The sequence below is a fragment of the Ovis aries genome, chromosome 2 (genome assembly GCF_016772045.2).
Source record: "Ovis aries strain OAR_USU_Benz2616 breed Rambouillet chromosome 2, ARS-UI_Ramb_v3.0, whole genome shotgun sequence".
Classification (NCBI taxonomy): Eukaryota; Metazoa; Chordata; class Mammalia; order Artiodactyla; family Bovidae; genus Ovis; species Ovis aries.
This window is the reverse complement of record NC_056055.1, coordinates 74773921-74795984: the sequence shown is the minus strand read 5'-3', so window position 1 is coordinate 74795984 and position 22064 is coordinate 74773921. Positions and strand designations below refer to the sequence as shown.

General features: G+C 38.5%; 2 protein-coding genes across 8 annotated transcripts in view; one reads left to right on the top strand and one right to left on the bottom strand.

The window, feature by feature from the left end:
• KDM4C (lysine demethylase 4C) overlaps positions 1-22064 on the bottom strand; it is a 398538-nt gene that overhangs the window by 319724 nt on the left and 56750 nt on the right. For all 7 annotated transcript variants that reach the window (XR_006058671.2, XM_042243436.2, XM_004004373.6 and 4 more), the window contains one exon: positions 5463-5656. Coding sequence is in view for 6 of the 7 variants with exons in the window: in XM_042243436.2 (XP_042099370.1) it covers positions 5463-5656 (194 nt within the window). In the remaining variant the exon portion in view is untranslated. The remainder of the gene's footprint in view (positions 1-5462; positions 5657-22064) is intronic.
• Positions 18734-19169, top strand: LOC114112992 (large ribosomal subunit protein eL30-like). The gene has a single exon (XM_027964548.3). It carries the CDS (start codon positions 18803-18805, stop codon positions 19148-19150), a length of 348 nt encoding a protein of 115 aa, XP_027820349.1. The 5' UTR covers positions 18734-18802; the 3' UTR covers positions 19151-19169.

Below are 22064 nucleotides of genomic sequence, written 5' to 3'. Positions count from 1 at the left end.
TTTGCTTCCTGTTATCTCTGACTCTCTACAAATACAGATAGCAGCTGCGTACAAAATTAATACCATATCTGGGGGGTATAGTTCCAATTTTTTAAACCTTTTAAAATATTATCTAAAAATATATAACATAGATATGCCTAAATGATCAGAATAAACTTTTGCAGTTAATTTTATTAACACTTCAATTTATAAATATTTATAAAGATCCCACATGCCACAACTGAAAATCTCTTATGCTACAACGAAGATCAAAGATCCCATGTAATATAACTAAGAACTAGGGCAATCAAATAAATAAATAAAATTTTAAAATAAAGTAAGAAAAAGGAGGCATAGGGTTATGCAATAATTTCCCTTGGTGATATTCTCAGTAAAAAAGCAATGCCAGAACTCAAAACACAAGACTCTGGGGCAAAAATCTGTGCACTTAAAATACTACACAGCACTAAACAAATTGATCTAAAGAAAAAGCAAGGAATTAAGATATATCACACTGAATAATCTGACACTTTCTTATTGCTACATTTAACAAAACTGCACAGTTTACTGAGTAAAATTTAGCCAAGTCCAAAATGCTTCAGCCCATCTTTTAATTTTTCAAAAAACTTCCAGGAGAAACTTCTCTCCTGACTTGAGACCTTTTCATAGTTTAAGACAAGTCCCCCTAAACTTTACCTCTCTCATTCTCAACAGAGTAAGTCTGAAACTATCTTATTTGCTGTATTTGGACACAGTTTCTCAAAGACAGAGATTCAAGTCACCATCTAAATTCTGTATCTCACAGGAATTAACCACTATCATACATGATGCTTGGGAAAGAAACTTTTATTTTACTGATCCTTGAAACGCCCACTCAATCATACACAGAAACACATCACGCCAAGTTCAAGCTCTAAGTAATTACTATGACCAAAAAATTACTTATTTTTATAAAGTTATTAAGATAACAGTAACTACTAATATTTGAATAGTTCTTTTACAATTTATAAGACACCTTTATACAATGTATTTCCCAGGACCCTCTAAGCAATACTATTAAGATAGAGAATAAATCACGCCTCTGTTTGGCAGTTAGAGAAATTCATGATGAATGGAGTATGGTGATTTGCCCTAAGTCATTCCGCTGGCAAGTGACAGATTGGGATTTTTAAAACAGGTCTTCTGGCTCCAAAGTCAATATTAATTCCAAGAAAATAAATACGCTACCACCGACTGCCATATCAGTTTTCTATCTGCCTACTTTAAGCTCTTTTTCCTTAAACCTTCATGCTAGAAATGTTTAAATAAATAATTAGCTCCTCTCTTCAGTACATACCTGTGTTCATGAACACTTACTCAGCAAAATCTGCTACATGTTGTACCCAGTAAACCATGTCTCATGGCTTCTACCTGGAGCCAGGCCTATCAGCAGCTACTCAGAAATCTCTGGAAGCTTGGTGTTCTTAATAATTACACTGGAGTCAAGAATCTTTATAAAACATTTTATATATTATCCTGTCTACTCTTGAACAGACTGATCCAAAACAATTTAATACTCTCTTGATTCAAAATGAGAATTACTTAACAGAGCATCAAACCTCTAGCCAGGTCCTGTGTTAAGTGCTGACCATTTTAAAGAGAAAAACACAGCCCCCAAACTTCAAAGCAAGCATAGGAAAGGGGCAGCAGAAATGGTCACACAATCACTTGAAAGGTGCAAAGACAGAAGCCTAAGGTGGGGCAACACATGGTCCAGAAGGCCTTGAGGCAAAACTTAAGGAACGCAAGGGCAAAGAAGAGTAGCAAGCACAGTCATGGAAGTAAGGAGAGAATTTTAGGCAGTCTTTGTAATACCTGTAACCAGAACTTGGTGCCTAAGGAGAAAACTGAAGAAGAGAAGGTCACTGAAATTGAACGCCAGGCAATAAGACCAGACAGGAGGAAGACACACTGCCCGGAGCAGAGACGTCAAGTGTGAATAGGGCACCCCTGGAGGAAAGGAAAGGCAACTCAACAAGGGGAGGACACCAGAGAAGGAAACCAGCGAGGGCACGTGCATGCACGCGCACGTGCACACACACACACCCCAACTTCAAGTCACCTCCGCATCCTCTCGTTCCGTACGCTGGGTAAAAATACCCGTGTCCTTTTTATCACAAATTACAGAATTAGAGCACTGGAGTGCATCCTGATTGGCCTTGTCATTTTCTAGGTGAGGAAATTGGTCCACAGAAGTAAGCTCTTTGCCCAAAGCCACACGTATCAGTAGCAGAGTGAGGACCACAGCCCTGTCTGCTGTTGCTTGAGTCTGAGTCTGCCACACAACTGCCCACTTCCCAATATTTACATGAATTTGTATGCTTCTACCACCTTTCAAAGCTTACTTCAAATATATTATGATGGTTACTGAGGTGAATATTAATAATAAGAAAAGTGAAAGTGTTAGCAGCTCAATTGTGTTGGACTCTTTGTGACCCCGTGGACTGTAACCCGCCAGGCTCTTCTGTCCAAACTGTTCTCCAGGCAAGGATACTGGAGTGGGCTGCCATTTCCTTCTCCAGGGGATTTTCCCAACCCAGGGACCAAACCTGGGTCTCCTGCATTGCAGGCAGACTCTTTACCATCTGAGCCACCAGGGAAACTTTATGATAATAATAAAGTTTACCTCAAAATTATTTATGCCGAGCTAATATAATCATTCATAAGCATACTGGGGAATATCCTTAGAGTCATTTATATCGCTCTTTTCCCACAGTAGCTATCTTAGAAAATGGAATGTAGATTAACTGTCATAACTCACTGCTATGTTTTATTGTTTTACCATTATAAATAATGGCCAAGGTTAAAGGTAATAGTGATAGTATAAATCTATTCTTAATGCATATAATGGAGTCTATATGCTTACAAACAAATAGAATAACTTAATACAGAAAATTTTCTGTATTTAGAGAGAAAGAGATACTCTGAGAGAAAGAAATACTTTGGAATCCAGTATACTTATCCTCACTCATGAAGAGCGTGGCCCTCTTCCAAAGACAAGACTCTAGAATCAGTCATATCCCTAACAGAATATTCTACTCTAAGAAATCTTTGTTGTTGTTTAATCACCACTGTGTCCGACTCTTTGCTACCCATGCACTATAACCCACCAGACCCCTCTATCCATGGAATTTCCCAGGCGAGAATACTAAAGTGGGTCACCATTTCCTTCTCCAGGGGATCTTCCTAACTCAGGGAGCAAACCTGCATCTCCGGCATTGCAGGCAGATTCTTTATCATCTGAGCCACCAAAGATGCCCAAGCAATCTTTAGGAGATAAGTCTTGGCCCAAGAGAGAAGGGGGAAAAAAATCACTTTTCTTAATAAGAAAGCAGAGACTTCATTTCAACTCCTCCAATACTAAAATGTCCCAGGCACTGTCATGATTGTCATGAATTTCTCCAAATCTACGGAAAAGTTTTGCTAACTTTTACTAACTTTTCAGGGTTTGTTGGGGTTTTTTGTTTGTTTGTTTGTTTTTCTGCCATACCATGAGGCTTGCAAGATCTTAGTTGCCTAACCAGGGACGCAATCTGTGCCCCCTGCACTGGAAGCACAGAGTCCTAACCACTGGACCACCAAGGAAACCCCTAACCATATTTCTTAAGGGAAATATATAATTGCCTTATATACAACATGCTGAATTTAACAATTTTGCCTATTTTACTCACAACAAAAGTGAGTAAAAGAAAGATCATGGGAATAACTATGCAGCTAAGAAACTGCCCAGGAGCCTACACATTTTTTAAAATATGTCTCTGAGTCTCTTAAAGTTGATTCCCAAAAGTACTGAACGATGACACTCCAAAAGACTCTACCGTGGTGCTGAAGAAAGATGAGAGACACAGGCCTAGAGCGTGTGCTCACAAGCTGGTCCCCAACAAACACTTGTGTAAGAAATCATCTTTCCATCCCATTCTGTCAAAGTCTAGTTCCTAGACCACCTATTTAAAATGTTTACATTTTATTTATTCCATTAAGACAGTAGAATGCTAAAAATTTTCCAAACAAAATGTGTAAGTAAAGCACTATTAAAAATGAGTTACAAAACTTATCACTAAATTTTTCTCAGATCATAAAACTCCATCACAAACCAGAAAACGTCTGGATTTTTTTTCTGGGTCCTAAGAGCTTTGCCCTTCCACCAAAAGCTTTCCTGCTGATTAAATGTCATTTTTGATCATTATGAACTTTTGCTGTATTTGAATTTTCTGGAGAAAGCTTACAACTTCACACTTCACGAAATGATGAAACCTCAAGGGCAAGTAATAGCAAGATGTGGACAGAAATTATACATTGCACTCAAAACCTGATCAGCAGGAGAACTTTAAAAGAGGCCATTACCTTTAAATTGGAGGCAAGAAAGCTACTGGGCTGACACAAGCACCTAAAGAGCATCCTATCATGTTCGTAACCAGCAGAAAGAGCATATTCAGTATTTTCTGGCTTGTCAAGTGGATACCTCGTATGCTTCTGTCTGTGAATTATTCTCCACATATGTGTATTATAAAAAAAAAAAAATAGAGCTGATATTTAAGCTCTCCTAAGACTGTGCTCAGTCACTCAGGCGTGTCTGACTCTTGTGACCCCATGAAACATAGCCCTCCAGGCTCCTCTGTCCATGCAATTTCCCAAGCAAGAATACAGGAGTGGGTTGCCATTTCCTTCTCCAGGGATCTTCCTAACCCAGGGATTGAACCCATGTCTCCTGCATTGGCAGGTGGATTCTTTACCACTGAGCCACCTGGAAAGCCCTTCCTAAGACTAAAACTGACAAAAATAAGTTCAAACATGAAACTGGCTGACCACAAAGAACTCCAGGGTGACTGACAGAATAACAATCACAAATTTGTGCTGAGTACCATATGATACATTCTACAGAACAATAAATCTTAAAATCATTGCTCAGAAAGATGACACAGGTAATTGCAAGTTAACACACATTCACATTCTTATTTTTCTCCCCATATCCACCACCAAAAAAGTGGTAACAGGTCTAATGATTCATGCCTCCTATCCCTCTACTCACCACATACTAAATGGAATCTGTCATTGATTCAGAGATTAGACCAGAAAATCACTAGGTACATCCAGGAAGTGAATTTTCACTCCTAACTTAGGTTCCGCATACCTTCCAGCAAATGCTCAGAGAAGTTCAAGATGCCAAATTCTTTGAGACTAAAATACATATCAATCCATGACCCACAAAATGGTCTGTAGGCCAAATTTGGATATACAAATCACCATTAGCTTTATGGTTTTGAGCAAAACCCTAGGCAGAGTGGAAGACTCTTCAATAATTAATTGTTATGGTCAAGAACTTTCTTACAGCTCATATAAATCTGAATCTGCCAGAAAAGGGGGAAAAAAACCCATCTTCAACAGGTTCCTTTTGCCTAGATCTCACAATTCCAAAGCAAATGAATATTAAACATGCAACTTGCCAAGACTTGGGCTCTCCAAAGTGGAGATAATTAATGCTGTAGAGGTCCATATCCTCGGTGTGCCATGCAAATGTGGTTTTCCACATGCCAAAATATAGATAAGGGGTGTTTACACCCTCAATAGAAATACCACACTCTTCCTCAACCACATCCAAGACCGTGTTTAGGCGAGCTATGTTCCATTCATCCACACCCTAAAAACAGGGAAGAGAGAGAAGGGGGAAAAAAGACAAACATTAATAAACTCATAAAGATAACATTTACTGATCAAACCATCATCTGCCAAAATTATTACACTGTATATTTTAACTCACTTAGAAATTTAAAAAATAAAGCAATAAGTATCCAAGGCACATACACACACACATATATATATATTTATACAGATCCATGATTAATTATCCAAGATTAATACCAGCAAAATGTGGTTCTATATAAATATTAGTATAAAATTATGCCAAATGACAGAGAATTAAGGACCTAGTCCCATCAGCTGTTGGTTGAAAAAAAAACATCATTGATTCCAAGCATATGATCTGCAGCATGCTTTCCATCCTTGGAACACTATTTAGTTTGGGGGGGTTTCTGGTTTTTAGCTTGTTTATTTGCGCATTACTTAAGTCATTAAACATCAGCCATCATCTCAAGACACCACTAACAAAATGTATCTTCTGTCATCCCTCTTTCAGCCCCATTCAATTTTGGCATGTGATACATCATTTCCTGAAAACCCAACTCTAATTTTGGAAAAATCCTTAGCGTTATTCTAAGTCACAGATCATTGTGCTTCTACTGCTTCTTCAACTAAATATCAACCTCTTATGCTGATGGGAAATTTTAAACAAAGAATAACAGCTAAAAATATTTATCCAAACTTTGGTAAAATTGTTGGAATAATATAGTTTTATAACAGTAACACCACATGGCTGGTAACAGAGACAGAAAAAGTTGAGTCACTGGGATAAAAGTTAAAATGACAGGAAAAGATTCCAGTTTTATTAAAACTTACCAATCACTTATTAATGCAGTCTAATTCACAACTGTTTATAATTTCTACAAACTATTTTTCTCATGAACTTTTCTCATAATAAAATACTAAATATCAGTAATTGGACCCACATTTTTGCAATCACGATGAAATGGCAGTGTCTTTAAATCCATTTCAACTTCCTCATGGGACATTAAATTTATTTATGTATACCAAAAAGGCCCTCCCCAGTAACTATGCCAAGGCCTCATAGATAACCATGCCTAGTATTTTCATTATTCTGTTTTCATTATAGTCTTTAGATGACAATATAATCAATGTACTGATCTTACTTACTTGAGCTTTTGGGTCAGGAAAATTTTTGATGGGGCAGTTAATGAAGTTGTGCCTCAGGTAATATAACTGAAAAGTATCGGGGGAAATCACTTAATTCCAAAACTCCCCAAGACAGCCATTCTATAACTTAAAACCTACAGCAGGAAGCTTGCTATTTGGAAATTGTTCAAAGTTAAGTATCCTTCTAGAAAAGATCCTAGGTCCCAACTTATGAGACCTCATAAAAGTTCAAATTATGTAAAATATTTTATCTCACTCTATTTATAGTGATGCAATCTCTTAACCCTAGTCCAATCAGACTTCAGTCCAATCACTCTAATAATAGAGTCCTCCTATTTAAAAGTCATTATTGAGGCAATGACTCTGAAGTAATAAATGAGCACCATATTATAGGAATCATTTTTAAATTGAATGAGCTTGCAAATTTAGGAACAAACTATTCTTCTGAAATTCCTACATTTGAAGAAGTCTCATCTTTGTTTCCAACTGATATTACCTTTCAGAAATAACTCAGGCTGAATCCCTTGACATGACTAGACCTGTGGGTCTAAAGGGATGAGGGAAGAGACTAAAGAGTGATGGCAGATGATCCAGATTATGGCTCCAGCTCTGCCACTGCTGAGGGCAAAAATCACTGTGATTTCCAGAGCTCCCATTCTTTCTTTGGGAAAGCATGAGGTACCCACCCAGAGCTGCTCAGAGGACTAAATAGGATAAAAGACATAAAAACCTTTAGAAAATAAAACTTATATTTTAGAACTGACAAAATAAATGTTTCCACTATTCTCCAGTAAATCTTACTGGAAACAAAACAAAAGCCAAACACGTGACAAAGTGATAGAAAAAAAAAAGGTCCTATGAAATTCACTACTGAAATTCTTCCCATTAATGGGCAAATATTAATAATATGTTGGCATCAGCGCATCAGTTTCTTCTGGGCAAGGGGCAAGGGCCAAGGTTGCCATGATGTAAAAACTTAATTTCTTTTGCTAAAATAAAAAGTCACATAATTTCAATAAAAGAGGTTATTAAAATATTAAGAATAACAGGTATAACAAGGGGCTGAGAATAAATCCTAGTGTTTCCAAATTCCTTCTCCAATGTCTGCTCTCTACTACTGACTGAACTCGCTAGCTGCCTAGAAGGACAGGTTCTACTCAAACTCTAAAGAGCACCAGGTCTCCTTCAGAGATTCAGACAAGGAGGACACCTCAATTGTCATTGGGGAGAAGTGTGACACCACAGTCTATCTCATTATACTGCACATACATGTACACTGCTGCTAAGTCGCTTTAGTCGTGTCCGACTCTGTGTGACCCCAGAGACGGCAGCCTACATCAACTCAAAATAATCCTGTAACATAAGCAATGTCATACCCAAATGAACAAATGGAAAACCTAGTACTCCTAGAGCAGTGGGTGGCAAAGATAAGCCTGAATCTTTCTGACTCTAGGCCTTCACTTATAAACTCTATGCTTTCAGTTCTGATCATGTGAAAATGCAATATACCATCCTCTTCTCTCAGCACTAAAAATCAACAAAGATCCAAGGAGCTAAAATTTATGACAGGCAAACATATAAAACTGCTACATTCTTCCCACCCAGGCATACAGTCACCCTACACAAACACTGGCAAAGCTTCTAATAAAAGTTGCTTCACTTCAGGGTTGGGGACAGAACTGATTTAGTGTAAAAGTAGTCTCCAGAAAGACACCAGCTACAAACAAGCCCCACAATGACAGGCTGGAAACCTGCCAAACCATTCAAAGCTTAAAGCCATCAAGTCTCTTCAGAAAGTCTATACACCAATGCACGTTCACAGAAAAATGCCTCTTCCCAGACTCCATCCCCTCGAATAAGGCTCTTCCATACAGTGTCCATGGAGAAGGCAATGGCACCCCACTCCAGTACTCTTTCCTGGAAAATCCCATGGACGGAGAAGCCTGGTAGGCTGCAGTCCATGGGGTCACGAAGAGTCGGGCACGACTGAGCAACTTCACTTTCACTTTTCACTTTCATGCACTGGAAAAGGAAATGGCAACCCACTCCAGTGTTCTTGCCTGGAGAATCCCAGGGACGGGGGAGCCTGGCGGGCTGGCTCTCTGGGGTCGCACAGTCGGACACAACGGCAGCAACTTAGCAGCAGCAGCATACAGTGTCCAACGGGTGTTTGAGCAGTATTTGCAACTCACCTGACCTCCACTGAGCAAATGTTTCCTCCCTGGTCCCCATTTCCCTTCACCCCAATAACCCAGTGCATTCTAGACATGCCCTGCTCTGTTGTGTCTATTTACCCTGTCTCTGCCTGGTTTACTGAAATAATTCAACATTGGACCATAATCTGTGCACATATGTGTAAATGAGAAGTTTATCAAGGATCCTTCTTTTCAATCTCTGTATCATCAATCTAACAAGAATCAGACAGTAATCTGAGAGAACTCCTAAATTTTCATTACCATGGTGACTGCAGCCATGAAATTAAAAGACGCTTACTCCTTGGAAGAAAAGTTATGAGCAACCTAGATAGCATATTCAAAAGCAGAGACACTACTTTGCTGACTAAGGTCCATCTTGTTAAGGCTATGGTTTTTCCAGTAGTCATGTATGGATGTGAGAGTTGGACTGTGAAGAAGGCTGAGCACCAAATAATTGATGCTTTTGAACTGTGGTGTTGGAGAAGACTCTTGAGAGTCCCTTGGACTGCAAGGAGATGCAACCAGTCCATTCTGAAAGAGATCAACCCTGGGATTTCTTTGGAAGGAATGATGCTAAAGCTGAAACTCCAGTACTTTGGCCACCTCATGCGAAGAGTTGACTCACTGGAAAAGACTTTGATGCTGGGAGGGATTGGGGGCAGGAGAAAGAGGGGACGACCGAGGATGAGATGGCTGGATGGCATCACTGACTCAATGGACGCGAGTCTGAATGAACTCCGGGAGTTGGTGATGGACAGGGAGGCCTGGCGTGCTGTGATCCATGGGGTCGCAAAGAGTCGGACACGACTGAGCGACTAAACTGAACTGAACTGAACTGAACTGACAGCCACTCAGGATCTGTTTTAGGATCAGGTTTTGGACTTCACAGAGGAAGTAAGTACCCCCAAACTAGCATTAGCATGAACGATGCCTCTATAAACCTACATAGAGAGACTGTGCTAAGTCTGAATTCACACCCTTGAGCTCTGGGCCTGGGTCACTACACAGGGCACATCCAGGCCAAGGAGGTCCTTCTTTTTGGGACTATGAGCATCTAGAATGCTCTACAATGACTGTGCTAGGTCACTAGGAAATTGAAGCAACACAGGGAAGCAATATGCCACATTAGAAACCAAACCAGTAAGGAGCCCTCCCATCTAATACAGAGAAATATTGCAAAAATCACAGCAAACTAGTTCTCCCTAAAATATTTCTAATGAACATTACTCCTACAAGAGGCTATGGTCAAAAAATGTTGGTCTCCTTTTCTCCTCCTCTTATAAAGTCACAGTGCCAGCAGGTACTCTGAAGTTTCTAAGAGGTCATGCTATAAGGAAGCCTGTTTAACTCTGCTTTAACTCTACATTTCCCAAATGTTACTTGATCACAAGACCTTTGTTTCCATAAGACATTAATATCTTTCCTCAACAATGTCCCCATCCAACCCACATGTTTCTCCTCCCCACCCCACCTGCCATCATCCTCAGCACCTACAACGTTATCCCCATGCAGCTCTTTCCAAACAATGCTTTGAGCCTTCATCTCTCTCCCGAGTTTCACTGCCACATGCCCAGCTCTAAGCTGGACCCAAAGTGACCCCCCAAAAATTTCTGAAATATATAAATTTATGAAAAAATTTTCATTTAAAAAGCTAATCATTAAAATAAGAAAAGAGTCACCTCCCAGGTGTTATAAAACTCTGAGAAAATACTAAAAGAAATTATTAAAGTTTCTCACTAAAATTTTCAGATACTTTTATTTATCACTTTTTACAAGATTACGCTTGTCCTCATTTGGCTCTCACCATCCCTTTCTATGACCCTCTCTGCAGCCCAGCTAACACCTACTAGAGTAACATGATCCAAATAGAAGACCTTCTTCCAAATTTCAACTTACTTTAAAGATAGGCTAATGTAAATTACTGCCACCAATTCATAAGGCTGCAATAAGCCCTTGAAGTTTCAAAGGTAATACACATGAGGAAAGAAAAATAAAACTTGGTTGTTCTAAAGACTTCAAAATTCAATCCATTTCACACAGTAATGTGGGAAAATTGAATCTTTCAATAACTAAAATGAGAGCCTTGGTCACATTTAAAATAGAGGGTTTCCTTAGGATCTTTACACAAAAGAACAAAATTAGACTCATGTGAAATTCATTTTGCTTTAAAGTTAATTACAATGTGTGACACGATAGCTCTTTTTGCTGCTTCCTTTCCATGAAAATATCTCATATTCTCCAAACTTTTTACTTTAAAAACAGACCTCTTTTCCTTTTTGCATTTTTATACACCAAAATACCTACAAAATTTTACAGCAATGCTTTCTTTTCTTTCTGAAAGTCTAGTCAATAACCAATGTAGAACAAGTTTTGAAGAAACAAAAAAATTCTGCAACAAAAAGTACTACACGATAATAAAAAAAAGACTCTCACTTTAAAAATGTAACTATGAGTATGACAAGAAGGAATATGGAGAAGAAAAGAAGGGAAGTGCTCAATCAAATAAAAGATTATAGAGAGCTTGGGACCCCTGCCTTGAGTTTGGGCCATTGAGACCTTGAAGTTATTTAAATCTCTGGTTCCAGGCAAAAACAACTCCAGTCCTTCTGGGAGAAAAACATCCTCCATTTTGACTTACAGATTTTCCACAAATCAGGATCAAGCCAAAGCATAAAACTGAAGATCACCACAAATACAGGGAGGTAAGACCTCATGGGAGAAAGCTAACAAAAACAACTGGCCCTTCCACACCCCAAGGACTGCTGGTATCAGAATTTTCAGAGGCTTAAGAACTTGAAATGCTTAAAGAAATTTAAAAATGGAATCACAAAGACACGGTAGACTTCTACAAATGAAATATATCATTTCACAAGTATATCACTGATACACCATTTCATTTATATATCATTAAACTAAAAACTGACTGAAGGGATTAAACAAGAGAAGTACTTATTTAGAAGAGAAAATTTAAGACATAAACACACAGTACAGCACAGAAAGATGAGACCAAGTATCTGCAAACTAAAGTTAAGCAATACTTAGGACGGAACATCTATAGTTCATGTATTCAGAGTCCCAGGAGTGAGAAAAATACAAGACTAAATAAAGTCACTAAAAGAGAACACTGATGAAACCAATGACATTAAAATTTAAATCTCTGTTCATTAAGACACTGTAAATACCATCTATAAAAATATTTTATGTCAATTTTAGTTACCTTAAATAAATATAAATAAATACACTTTCAACTGAGTTGAAGCTATATAAAACAGACTTCTCAGAACTTTTAGTGATGCTACAGCTTTTCTTTTCCGGTGGCAAAATCATCAAAATGCCTCTTATGTTTAGTGATTAAAAACTGCTTATAAATCCTTCATTATTATTCCTACTCTTGAAGTCAATAATATTCTATATGGCCAAATATTTGGGTTCATTCTGGACTCAGGCATTCCAGTATTCTTGGTTGTTGGCTTTCTTTTCCCCTTGAATATTTACTTATTTATTTGGCTGCATCAGGTGTTAGTTGCATAATGAAGGATCTTCCGTTGTGGCACACGGATTCTCTAGTTGTGGAGGCACAAACTTAGCTGCTCTGTGGCATGTGGGATCTCAGTTCCCAGGCCAGATTTCAAGCCTGCATCCTCCAAATTGCAAGGCAGATTCCTAACCACTGGACCACCAGAGAAATCCGCTTGGTTTATTTTCTAACTATTTTTACAGCCATGTCCAAGGGTAAAAATAATAATTTCTGTCTGTATTCCATTTCAAGTATTTCTAGAAAAGCAGTTCAAGAAAACTAAAACTGCTTTTATTTCATGTAATATAAAATAGGGAATTGATTCTGCAAATTCACAGACAATTACTGTTTTTGCTATTTATCTTTATACATTATTTTATCACACTAGTTACAAAGTACTTTTACATGCCTGTAAACAAACATCCTTTTTACAGCACGCCTTGTACATATGTAAAGTTTGTAATTCTGGCTGTTCACTTTTAACTGACAAAGAAAACACTGAACACTACTGAAATCGTGGTAGAACTTTACTTGTTCTTGTGTTTATCCATCTTGGCCAGTCACATATCTATTCAAGAAACATTCCCAACAGAGTCCAACAAGATGAGACTCTAAAATTGCTTTCAACATTCCCTACTAGATATAGACTACTATATCAACTATTAAGTGGTAACATTTAATTGACAATTATATAACTGCAGATGGTTTCTGATTTTAAAGACTGTGGATTGTGTTTAAACTATTCAAAATTGTATATTCCTGATTCTGAGATACTAAGTGGTATTGCACCGTTGTCACTTTACTGAATGTGTACAATAGTTCCATGAATCTGATATACTGTTATATAGCTTTAGATGGCAGAATTAAAATTAACCTGTTACCTCTCTCTCTCTCTCTCTCTCTCACACACACACACACACACACACACACACACATACAGAGAGAGAGAGAGAGAGAGGGAAAAATGAAAGAAACAGAAAAGTCTGGGAAGATCAAGACAAAATTGAAGCAAATAAGCAAATAATTCCACAAATGTAACTGGCATGGTTTTGGTATCCAGAATACATTAAAAACTCCATATAATAAAAAAAAAATCAAACAATCTAACAGAAAAATAAGTAGAGGAAAAAACAAGAAACACAAATGATCAATAAAGACAAGACAAGATATTCTAAGTTATTTATAGTCAGAGAAAGGCAAATTCACAAACAAGATATTGTAAAGCCACAAGACTTACAAAGTCAAAGGTTGGTAAGTAATAAGATGAACAGGATCAAGTGAATACTGTCAGCATGAGGAAGCTTTTGAAGGTGACAGAAGTGTTCTAAACCTGGACTGTGGTGATGGTTACACAAAAATCATTGAATTATTCATTTAACATGGGTGGATTTTGTGGTATGCAAGTTACACCTCAGTAAAGCTGTCTTATACAGTGCAAGGGGAGACTTTGCTACAAAGTTTTTGAGAAACAAGGCAACAATATCTGACCAAGCTGAATACTCTCTGAGGTAGCACTTTCATTCCTAGATAAGTGCTTCAGAGTACCTATATATAGTACACCAGAAATCATATACAGGAATGGGTTCATAGCAGCAATATTCAAGAAGAAAAAGAAAATATCCCAACAGGATAATAAAAAATAAAATATATACTCACAAACTGGAATGCCATTCAGCAATGGAAATGACTGAACAATAGCGCACAAATAATATGAATAAACTCAGAAAACTTAGTGTTTGGGATAGTCTCAGAAGACTAACAAAGTGATACTACTTTTAACACAGTCAAAAATAAGCTAAACTAAGTATGTTGTTTAAAAATATGCATCTGTCTAAAAACAGAGCTACCAGATGATCCTGCAATCCCACTCCTGGGTATACAACTGGAGAAAAACATGGTCCAAAGGATACATGCACCCCACGTTCACTGCAGCACTGTTTCCAATAGCCAAGACATGGAAGCAATCCAGATGTCCATCAACAGAGGAATAGATAAGGACGATGAGGGGGCTTCCCTGGTGGTTCCCTGATAAAGAATCCACCTGCCAATCCAGGAGACATGGGCTACCTGAGCAGGGAAGATCCGTCGTGCTGCAAAGCAACTAAGCCCATGCACCACAACTACTGAGCTTGCGTCCTAGAGCCCAGGAGCCACAACTACTGAGCTCCCGTGTCACAATTACTGAAGCCCGTGCACCGAGAACCCATGCTTCACAACAAGAAAAGCCACCACAGTGAGAAGCCCATGTACCACGACCAGAGGGCAAACCCCTCTCCCTGCAACTAGAGAAAGCCCACACGCACAGCAACACAGACCCAACACAGCAAAAAGTATATTTAACCAATTATTTTCTAAAATGTCATACATACATTAAACGGAATACTACTCAGCCATTAAAAAGAATAAAATCTTATTTGCAGCAACGTGGACGGACTTACAGACTGTCATACTGAGTGAAGTAAGACTGAGAAAGACAAATATACAGTACCACTTACATGTAGAATCTTAAAAAAAATGATACAAATGAACTTATTTACAAAACAGAAACAGATTCAGAGACTTAGAGAACAAACTTATGGTTACTAAAGGGCAAGGGTGGGTGGGAGAGGTAATTAGGAAGTTTGGGATTGACATGTACACAGTGCTATATTTATCAATAAAACAGACAACCAACAAGGGCCTACTGTGTAGCACAGGAAACTGTGCTCAGTATTCTGTAACCAATTAAATGCAAAAGAATTTGGAAAAGAATAGATACATATATAACTGAATCACTTTGCTGTACACCTGAAACTAAAAAAACATTCTAAATCAACTATTTCAACAACAAAATTTGCTTTTGGGTTTTTTTTAGGCAAGATACCAAACACAAAGTTAGGGCCACTCATGGTGATGGGATGGGATAGCAAAGACGGACTGTAGACTGAGCATCCCACGAGCAGCACAACAGTAATGTTTTAGCTATGGGACTGCATAGTGGGTTTGGGGTACTCAATGTATCATTGTGCTTTAAAATGTAAGTTTCACATATAAAATGAGATAATACATTCTAAAAATATGATAAAGAAAAAGTCACAAAAAAGAGAACATCTCCTGAGTCACATCCCAGGTACCATTTCTGCCCTGGCACCTTGTCTTAGTGACAAGAGGATAGCAGTGTATCTCGTGAAAAGAGCAGGCACATTTTCTTTAGTAGTAACCCCTAAACAAATATCCTTCACTGCTCTGAAATGACAGGCTTTGACAGATGGTAGAAAGAATAAACTGCTGGGCTGTGGGTTGGACTTCTAAGTAAATGAATATTGCAGAACAGCATTCGTCATAATTCTCTTGGTAGAAACAGCTAGTGAACATTTCATTAGGGCTTCAGGATTTTTGTCCCATTTTGCTTTACTATTGCCGCCAGCTGCAGCTGTTCTTCAGTACATAATACGGAGCAGGCCTTGCCCTAGGTGTTTTACTTATTCATCTCATTTTACCCTATGAGGTGATAAATAGAACTACGATCTATTATTAGTGCCATTTTATAGATGAGACAGCTGCCCTAGGAGAACTCAGATAACTCACCCAAGATCTCACAGCTCACTACTGGGTAACCAGAATTCAAGGGTGACAATGGAAAACTCTATCCCAAGCTGGCATTACTGTGCCCGAAGCCTCACAGCCAATCAATGAGCCAGAAAAACAATCCTAAACTTTTATATAATCAAGGAGGGAAAGACGTCCCTCAATCCCCCAATGACTGGAAGGGAAAGTTAATAATTTGTTCATTATATTTGCTATTTTCCTATTTTTTTTTTAAGGACTACCAATCAAAAAGATTATTTGAAAAAAACTGCATGAGGCCAAGAGCAGGATTCAGGGATTCACTCAGACATGCATTCTATTAAAAAAAAAAAAAAAGAAAGAAACTTACAGAAATAATAAATATAACTTGTTGACTTTATTTTATACATCTACACATGACTCTTGCAGAAAATCCTAAAAGGAATCTGAACCATAAAAGCCTTGTTCTCCTTTAAAGAGGATCAATTATCTCAACATTTAATAAAATACTAAAATTCCAAACCCAGACACTGACAAGTTCTTTGTAAATACAGGAAATTTAAAACACTACAATTTTTACTGATGTATTCATATTTTCTAGACTAAGGTTTCCGAGGTGGCTCAGACAGCAAATCTGTCTGCAGTGCTGAAGATCTGGGTTGGGAAGATCCCCTGGAGAAGGAAATGGCAACGCACTCCAGCATTCTTGCCTAGAGAGCCCCATGGACAGAGGAGCCTGGTGGCTACACTCCATAGGACTGCAAAGAGTTAGACACAACTGAGCAACTAACACTTTCACTTTCACTCATATTTTCTAGACTACTAAGCCCTTTGTCTAATCCAACCCTTGGAAGTGTATTATACTGCAGTGTAACACAGTACTTCAAAATCATTGTCTTAATACACTTTTACAACAGAGATTGCCTATGTTTGTAGTATCTATTTTTACCTTCTTTACTAATAGAACCTCACTTAACTGAAAGAACAAAGTAGTTACAGCTAAGGCTAGTTATGCATGGTTCTGGCCAATGAGATGTAACTGGTAATAACTGGGCAGGAGTTCCAGGAGAAAGCTTTGAGGAGGCTGTCTAAGCAGGCTCAAATCCTGTGCCCTTTTTCCCTCACCAGACATTCAGACACAATGAGCAGCTACCACAAGAGCATGAGGGTAAGTACGTCACAGTGAAGGTGGCAAAAGTAACTAATAGGAGTGCATGTCTCTGATGGCATCACAGAAGCAACATGGCCCTAGACCACCTGCCTCAAATTTTTAATGAAAACTAAACAATTTGTTTGCCATTTGTGGTAAGGTCTCTACTACTGACTCCTTTGCCTAATGCAAAAGGCAAAGAATAAAAGGATACCGATATGGAGGCAGAGTTCGAAAGAACAGCAAGGAGAAATAAGAAAGCCTTCCTCAGTGATCAATGCAAAGAAACAGAGGAAAACAATAGAATGGGAAAGTCTAGGATCTCTTCAAGAAAATTAAAGACACCAAGGGAACATTTCATGCAAAGATGGGCACAATAAAGGACAGAAATGGCATGGACTTAACAGAAGCACAAGCTATTAAGAGGAGGTGGCAAGAATGCACATAAGAACTATACAAAACAGATCTTCATGACCCAGATAACTATGATGATGTGATCACTTACCTAGAGTCAGACATCCAGGAATGTGAGGTCAAGTGGGCCTTAGGAAGCATCACTACAAACAAAGCTTGTAGAGGTGATGCAATTCCAGTTGAGCTATCTCAAATCCTAAAAGATGATGCTGTGAAAGTGCTGCACTCAATACACCAGCAAATTTGGAATATTCAGCAGTGGCCACAGGACTCAGAAAGGTCTGTTTTGATTCCAATCCCAAAGAAAGGCAATGCCAAAGAATGCTGAAACTACCACACAATTGAACTCATCTCACACGCTAGCAAAGTAATGCTCAAAATTCTCCAAGTAAGGCTTCAACAGTACATCAACTGTGAACTTCCAGATGTTCAAGCTGGATTTACAAAAGGCAGAAGAACCAGAAATCAAATTACCAACATCCATTGGATCATCAAAAAAGCAAGAGAGTTCCAAAAAAACATCTATTTCTACTTTATTGACTATGCCAAAGCCTCTGACTGTGTGGATCACAATAAACTGTGGAAAATTCTGAAAGAGATGGGAACCACCTGACCTGCCTCCTGAGAAATCAACAAGCAATGGTTACAACTAGGCATGGAACAACAGACTATTTCCAAATCTGGAAAGGAGTACGTCAAGGCTGTATACTGTCACCCTGATTATTTAACTTATATGCAAAGTACATCATGAGAAATGCTGGGCTGGATGAAGCACAAGCTGGAATCTCAAGATTTCTGGGAGAAATATCAATAATCTCAGATATGCAGATGACACCACCCTTATGGCAGAAAGCAAAGAAGAACTAAAGAGCATCTTGATGAAAGTGAGAGTGAAAAGCTGGCTTAAAGCTCAACATTCAGAAAACTAAGATCATGACATCCGGTCTGATCACTTCATGGCAAACAGATGGGAAAACAATGGAAACCATGAGAGACTTTATTTTCTTGGGCTCCAAAAATCACTCAGATAGTAACTGCAGACATGAAATTAAAAGATGCTTCCTCCTTGGAAGGAAAGTTATGACCAACCTAGACAGCATATTAAAAAGCAGAGACAGATTCTTTCCTTTCTCGCTCCCCGGCCATCTTGGCGGCTGCTCTTGGTTGGGGGCGTCCCGCATCTAAGGCAGGAAGATGGTGGCCACAAAGAAGACGAAAAAGTCACTGGAGTCAATCAACTCTAGGCTCCAGCTGGTTATGAAAAGTGGAAAGTATGTGCTGGGGTACAAACAGACTCTGAAAATGATCAGACAAAGCAAAGCGAAACTGGTCATCCTCGCCAACAACTGCCCAGCCTTGAGGAAATCTAAAATAGAGTATTACGCCATGTTGGCCAAAACTGGTGTCCACCACTACAGTGGCAATAATATTGAATTGGGCACAGCATGTGGAAAATACTACAGAGTATGCACACTGGCTATCATTGATCCAGGTGATTCTGATATTATTAGAAGCATGCCAGAACAGACTGGTGAAAAGTAAATCATGTACAATTTTTCTTTAATAAAACTGGCCAGAGCTTGTTTTAAAAACAAACAAACAAAAAAGCAGAGACATTACTTTGTCCACAAAGGTCCGTCTAGTCAAGGCTATGGTGTTTCCAATAGTCATGTATGGATTTGAGAGTTGGACTATAAAGAAAGCTGAGCATTGAAGAACTGATCCTTTTGAACTGTGGTGTTGGAGAAGACTCTTGAGAATCCCTTGGACTGCAAGGAGATCCAACCAGTCCACCCTAAAGGCAGTCAGTTCTGACTATTCATTGGAAGGACTGAAGCTAAAGCTGAAACTCCAATACTTTGACCACCTGATGCGAAGAACTGACTCATTGGAAAAGACCCTGACGCTGGGAAAGACTGACGCCAGGAGGAGAAGGGGATGACAGAGGATGAGATGGTTGGATGGCATCACCCACTTGACAGACATGAGCTTGAGCAAGCTCCAGGATTTGGTGATGGACAGGGAAGCCTGGTGTGCTGCAGTCCATGGGGTTGCAAAGAGTCGGACTTGACTGAACAACTGAACTGAACTACTACTGACAGTAAAATAATGTCTAATACGTTTCCTCCTTAGTAATCAAATGCACAGGTCCCCAACTTGTCCCATTCTCTGATGGATCTAAGAAAGAAAGTAATATCATTATCAGAGTCTGTGATGTTGATGTGATCCTACTAAAGAAGTAGTTAAGCCACTTAGCTTCTGAAAAGTACCAAAATGTGGGCAGGGCTTGAGCCTCTTCACAACTATTAATGCCAGGACAATTACAATTAACATAAAGAATATATCTGTTTCTCCCTATTCCAACAGGACTTTATCTACTTTTTCCTGTTTCTTCTAGCTGTTTTAATGCTGTTTCGCACTTAAAGCAATCTTAGATTTTACACGCTCGAATAACACCTGGCAGAGGGCTCAAATAACACCCTTCTATTCTTCATGAAGAAAAACAACTTAAGGTATTGCCAATGGTCTCATTTTCATTTTCACAGTGAAAAAAATCTATATCATATACATAAGCTCAACACTATTCCTTCAACGAAAAAGAAAATACTAACAATTTGCCAGAATATTAAACTATATTTTCTAATTTAGAAAATACAAAACATAATTTTTTAAAAATTAAATGTATAAACCTAGAAACTAAATAAAATCATTTTGTAATTTTAGTGATAGCTCTTTTTAAAAAAAAAAATCCTATTTAGAACATAATTAGAATCATACTCCTGGGACTCATGACACTAACTGTCCCAGTGACACCAAAAGCCCACGGACAGGTAGTGATTTATTTTGAGAAACCAATGCTAAGAAGCTGGCAAGGGCAAGCAACTACCCAAACTCTCCATCTCAGCCAGACTTGTCACCCTTTTCCCCCTCAGGCATGGAACTCTATGTGGGACTCACGTGTGTCTCTATCAATTTAGCACTTCCACAGCCAAAACTGCTTCTCCCCACAGTGATCCCAGCTAACTCTCTCATGTGCAAGACAGACAGACACTTTGAGTCAGCAGTCATATACTCTGAGGTCAGCCGGCAAATCAGCTCAATCTTCTTCTATCAACAATTCTCTACCAATACTCTTCTTAAAACACAGCTTCCACAACTGATAGAACATTCTACATGCAATGTGACAAATGAATAGAAGTACTGTTTTACACATACACACACACACACCCCCCCCCCATCTGGATGGCATAACTTGAGATCATCAGGCTAAGACTTCATTCACTAAAGATAAGCCATAATATGCTGGCAGATAATGATTTCTTATTAAATAGAAGCTTTAACACAAAATGAAAATCTAAAAGTTATAATCCAAGGCCAATAGCTCTCTCTCAGCATGAAAGCATGTCTAGAATGACAGTATTTTCCTTTGGATGTGAAAATTACACATAGAGCTAGTGTTTTGGCTTCAAAATACTCCTTATTTCAGAATAATTCATATCCTAACATGATAAAAATACAAAATGGAAAGGACACTGGTGACTCAGTTTAAATATTTTATCTAAAATATTTAATATTTTAGAAACCTGCAGCCTTAGAAAAATCTGTTGTCCAACAGCACCATCTGGTGGATGAACATATTTAAGCCACCCCACTGCAGGTTCGTGACATTGTAAAGAGGCAGTGATCAAGACCATTTTCAAGAAAAAGAAATGCAAAAAAGGCAAAATGATTGTTAAATAGTTGTCTGAAGAGGCCTTATAAATAGCTGTGAAAAAAAAAAAAGCAGCTAAAGGCAAAGGAAAAAAGGAAAGATATACCTATCTGAATGCAGAGTTCCAAAGAATAGCAAGTAGAGATAAGAAAGGCTTCCTCAGTGATCAATGCAAAGATAGAGGAAAACAATAGAATGGGAAAGACTAGAGATCTCTTTAAGAAAATTAGTGATACCAAGGGAACATTTCATTCAAAGATGGGCACAATAAAGGACAGAAATGGTATGGACCTAACAGAAGCAGAAGATATTAAGAGGTGGCACTACAGAACTATACAAAAAAAAGATCTAAATGACCCAGATAACCACAATGGTGTAATCACTCACCTAGAGCCAGATATCCTGGAGTTCGAGGTCAAGTGGGCCTTAGGAAGCATCACTACAAACAAAGCTAGTGGAGGTGATAGAATTCCAGCTCAGCTATTTCAAGTCCTAAAGGATGACGCTATTAAAGTGCTGCTCTCAATATGCCAGCAAATTTGGAAAACTCAGCAGTGGCCACACGACTGGAAAAAGTCAGCTTTCATTCCAATCTCAAAGAAAGGCAATGCCAAAGAATGCTCAAACTACTGCACAATTGAACTCATCTCACACGCTAGCAAAGTAATGCTCAAAATTCTCCAAGCAAGGCTTCAACAGTACATGAACCGAGAATTTCCAGATGTTCAAGCTGGATTTAGAAAA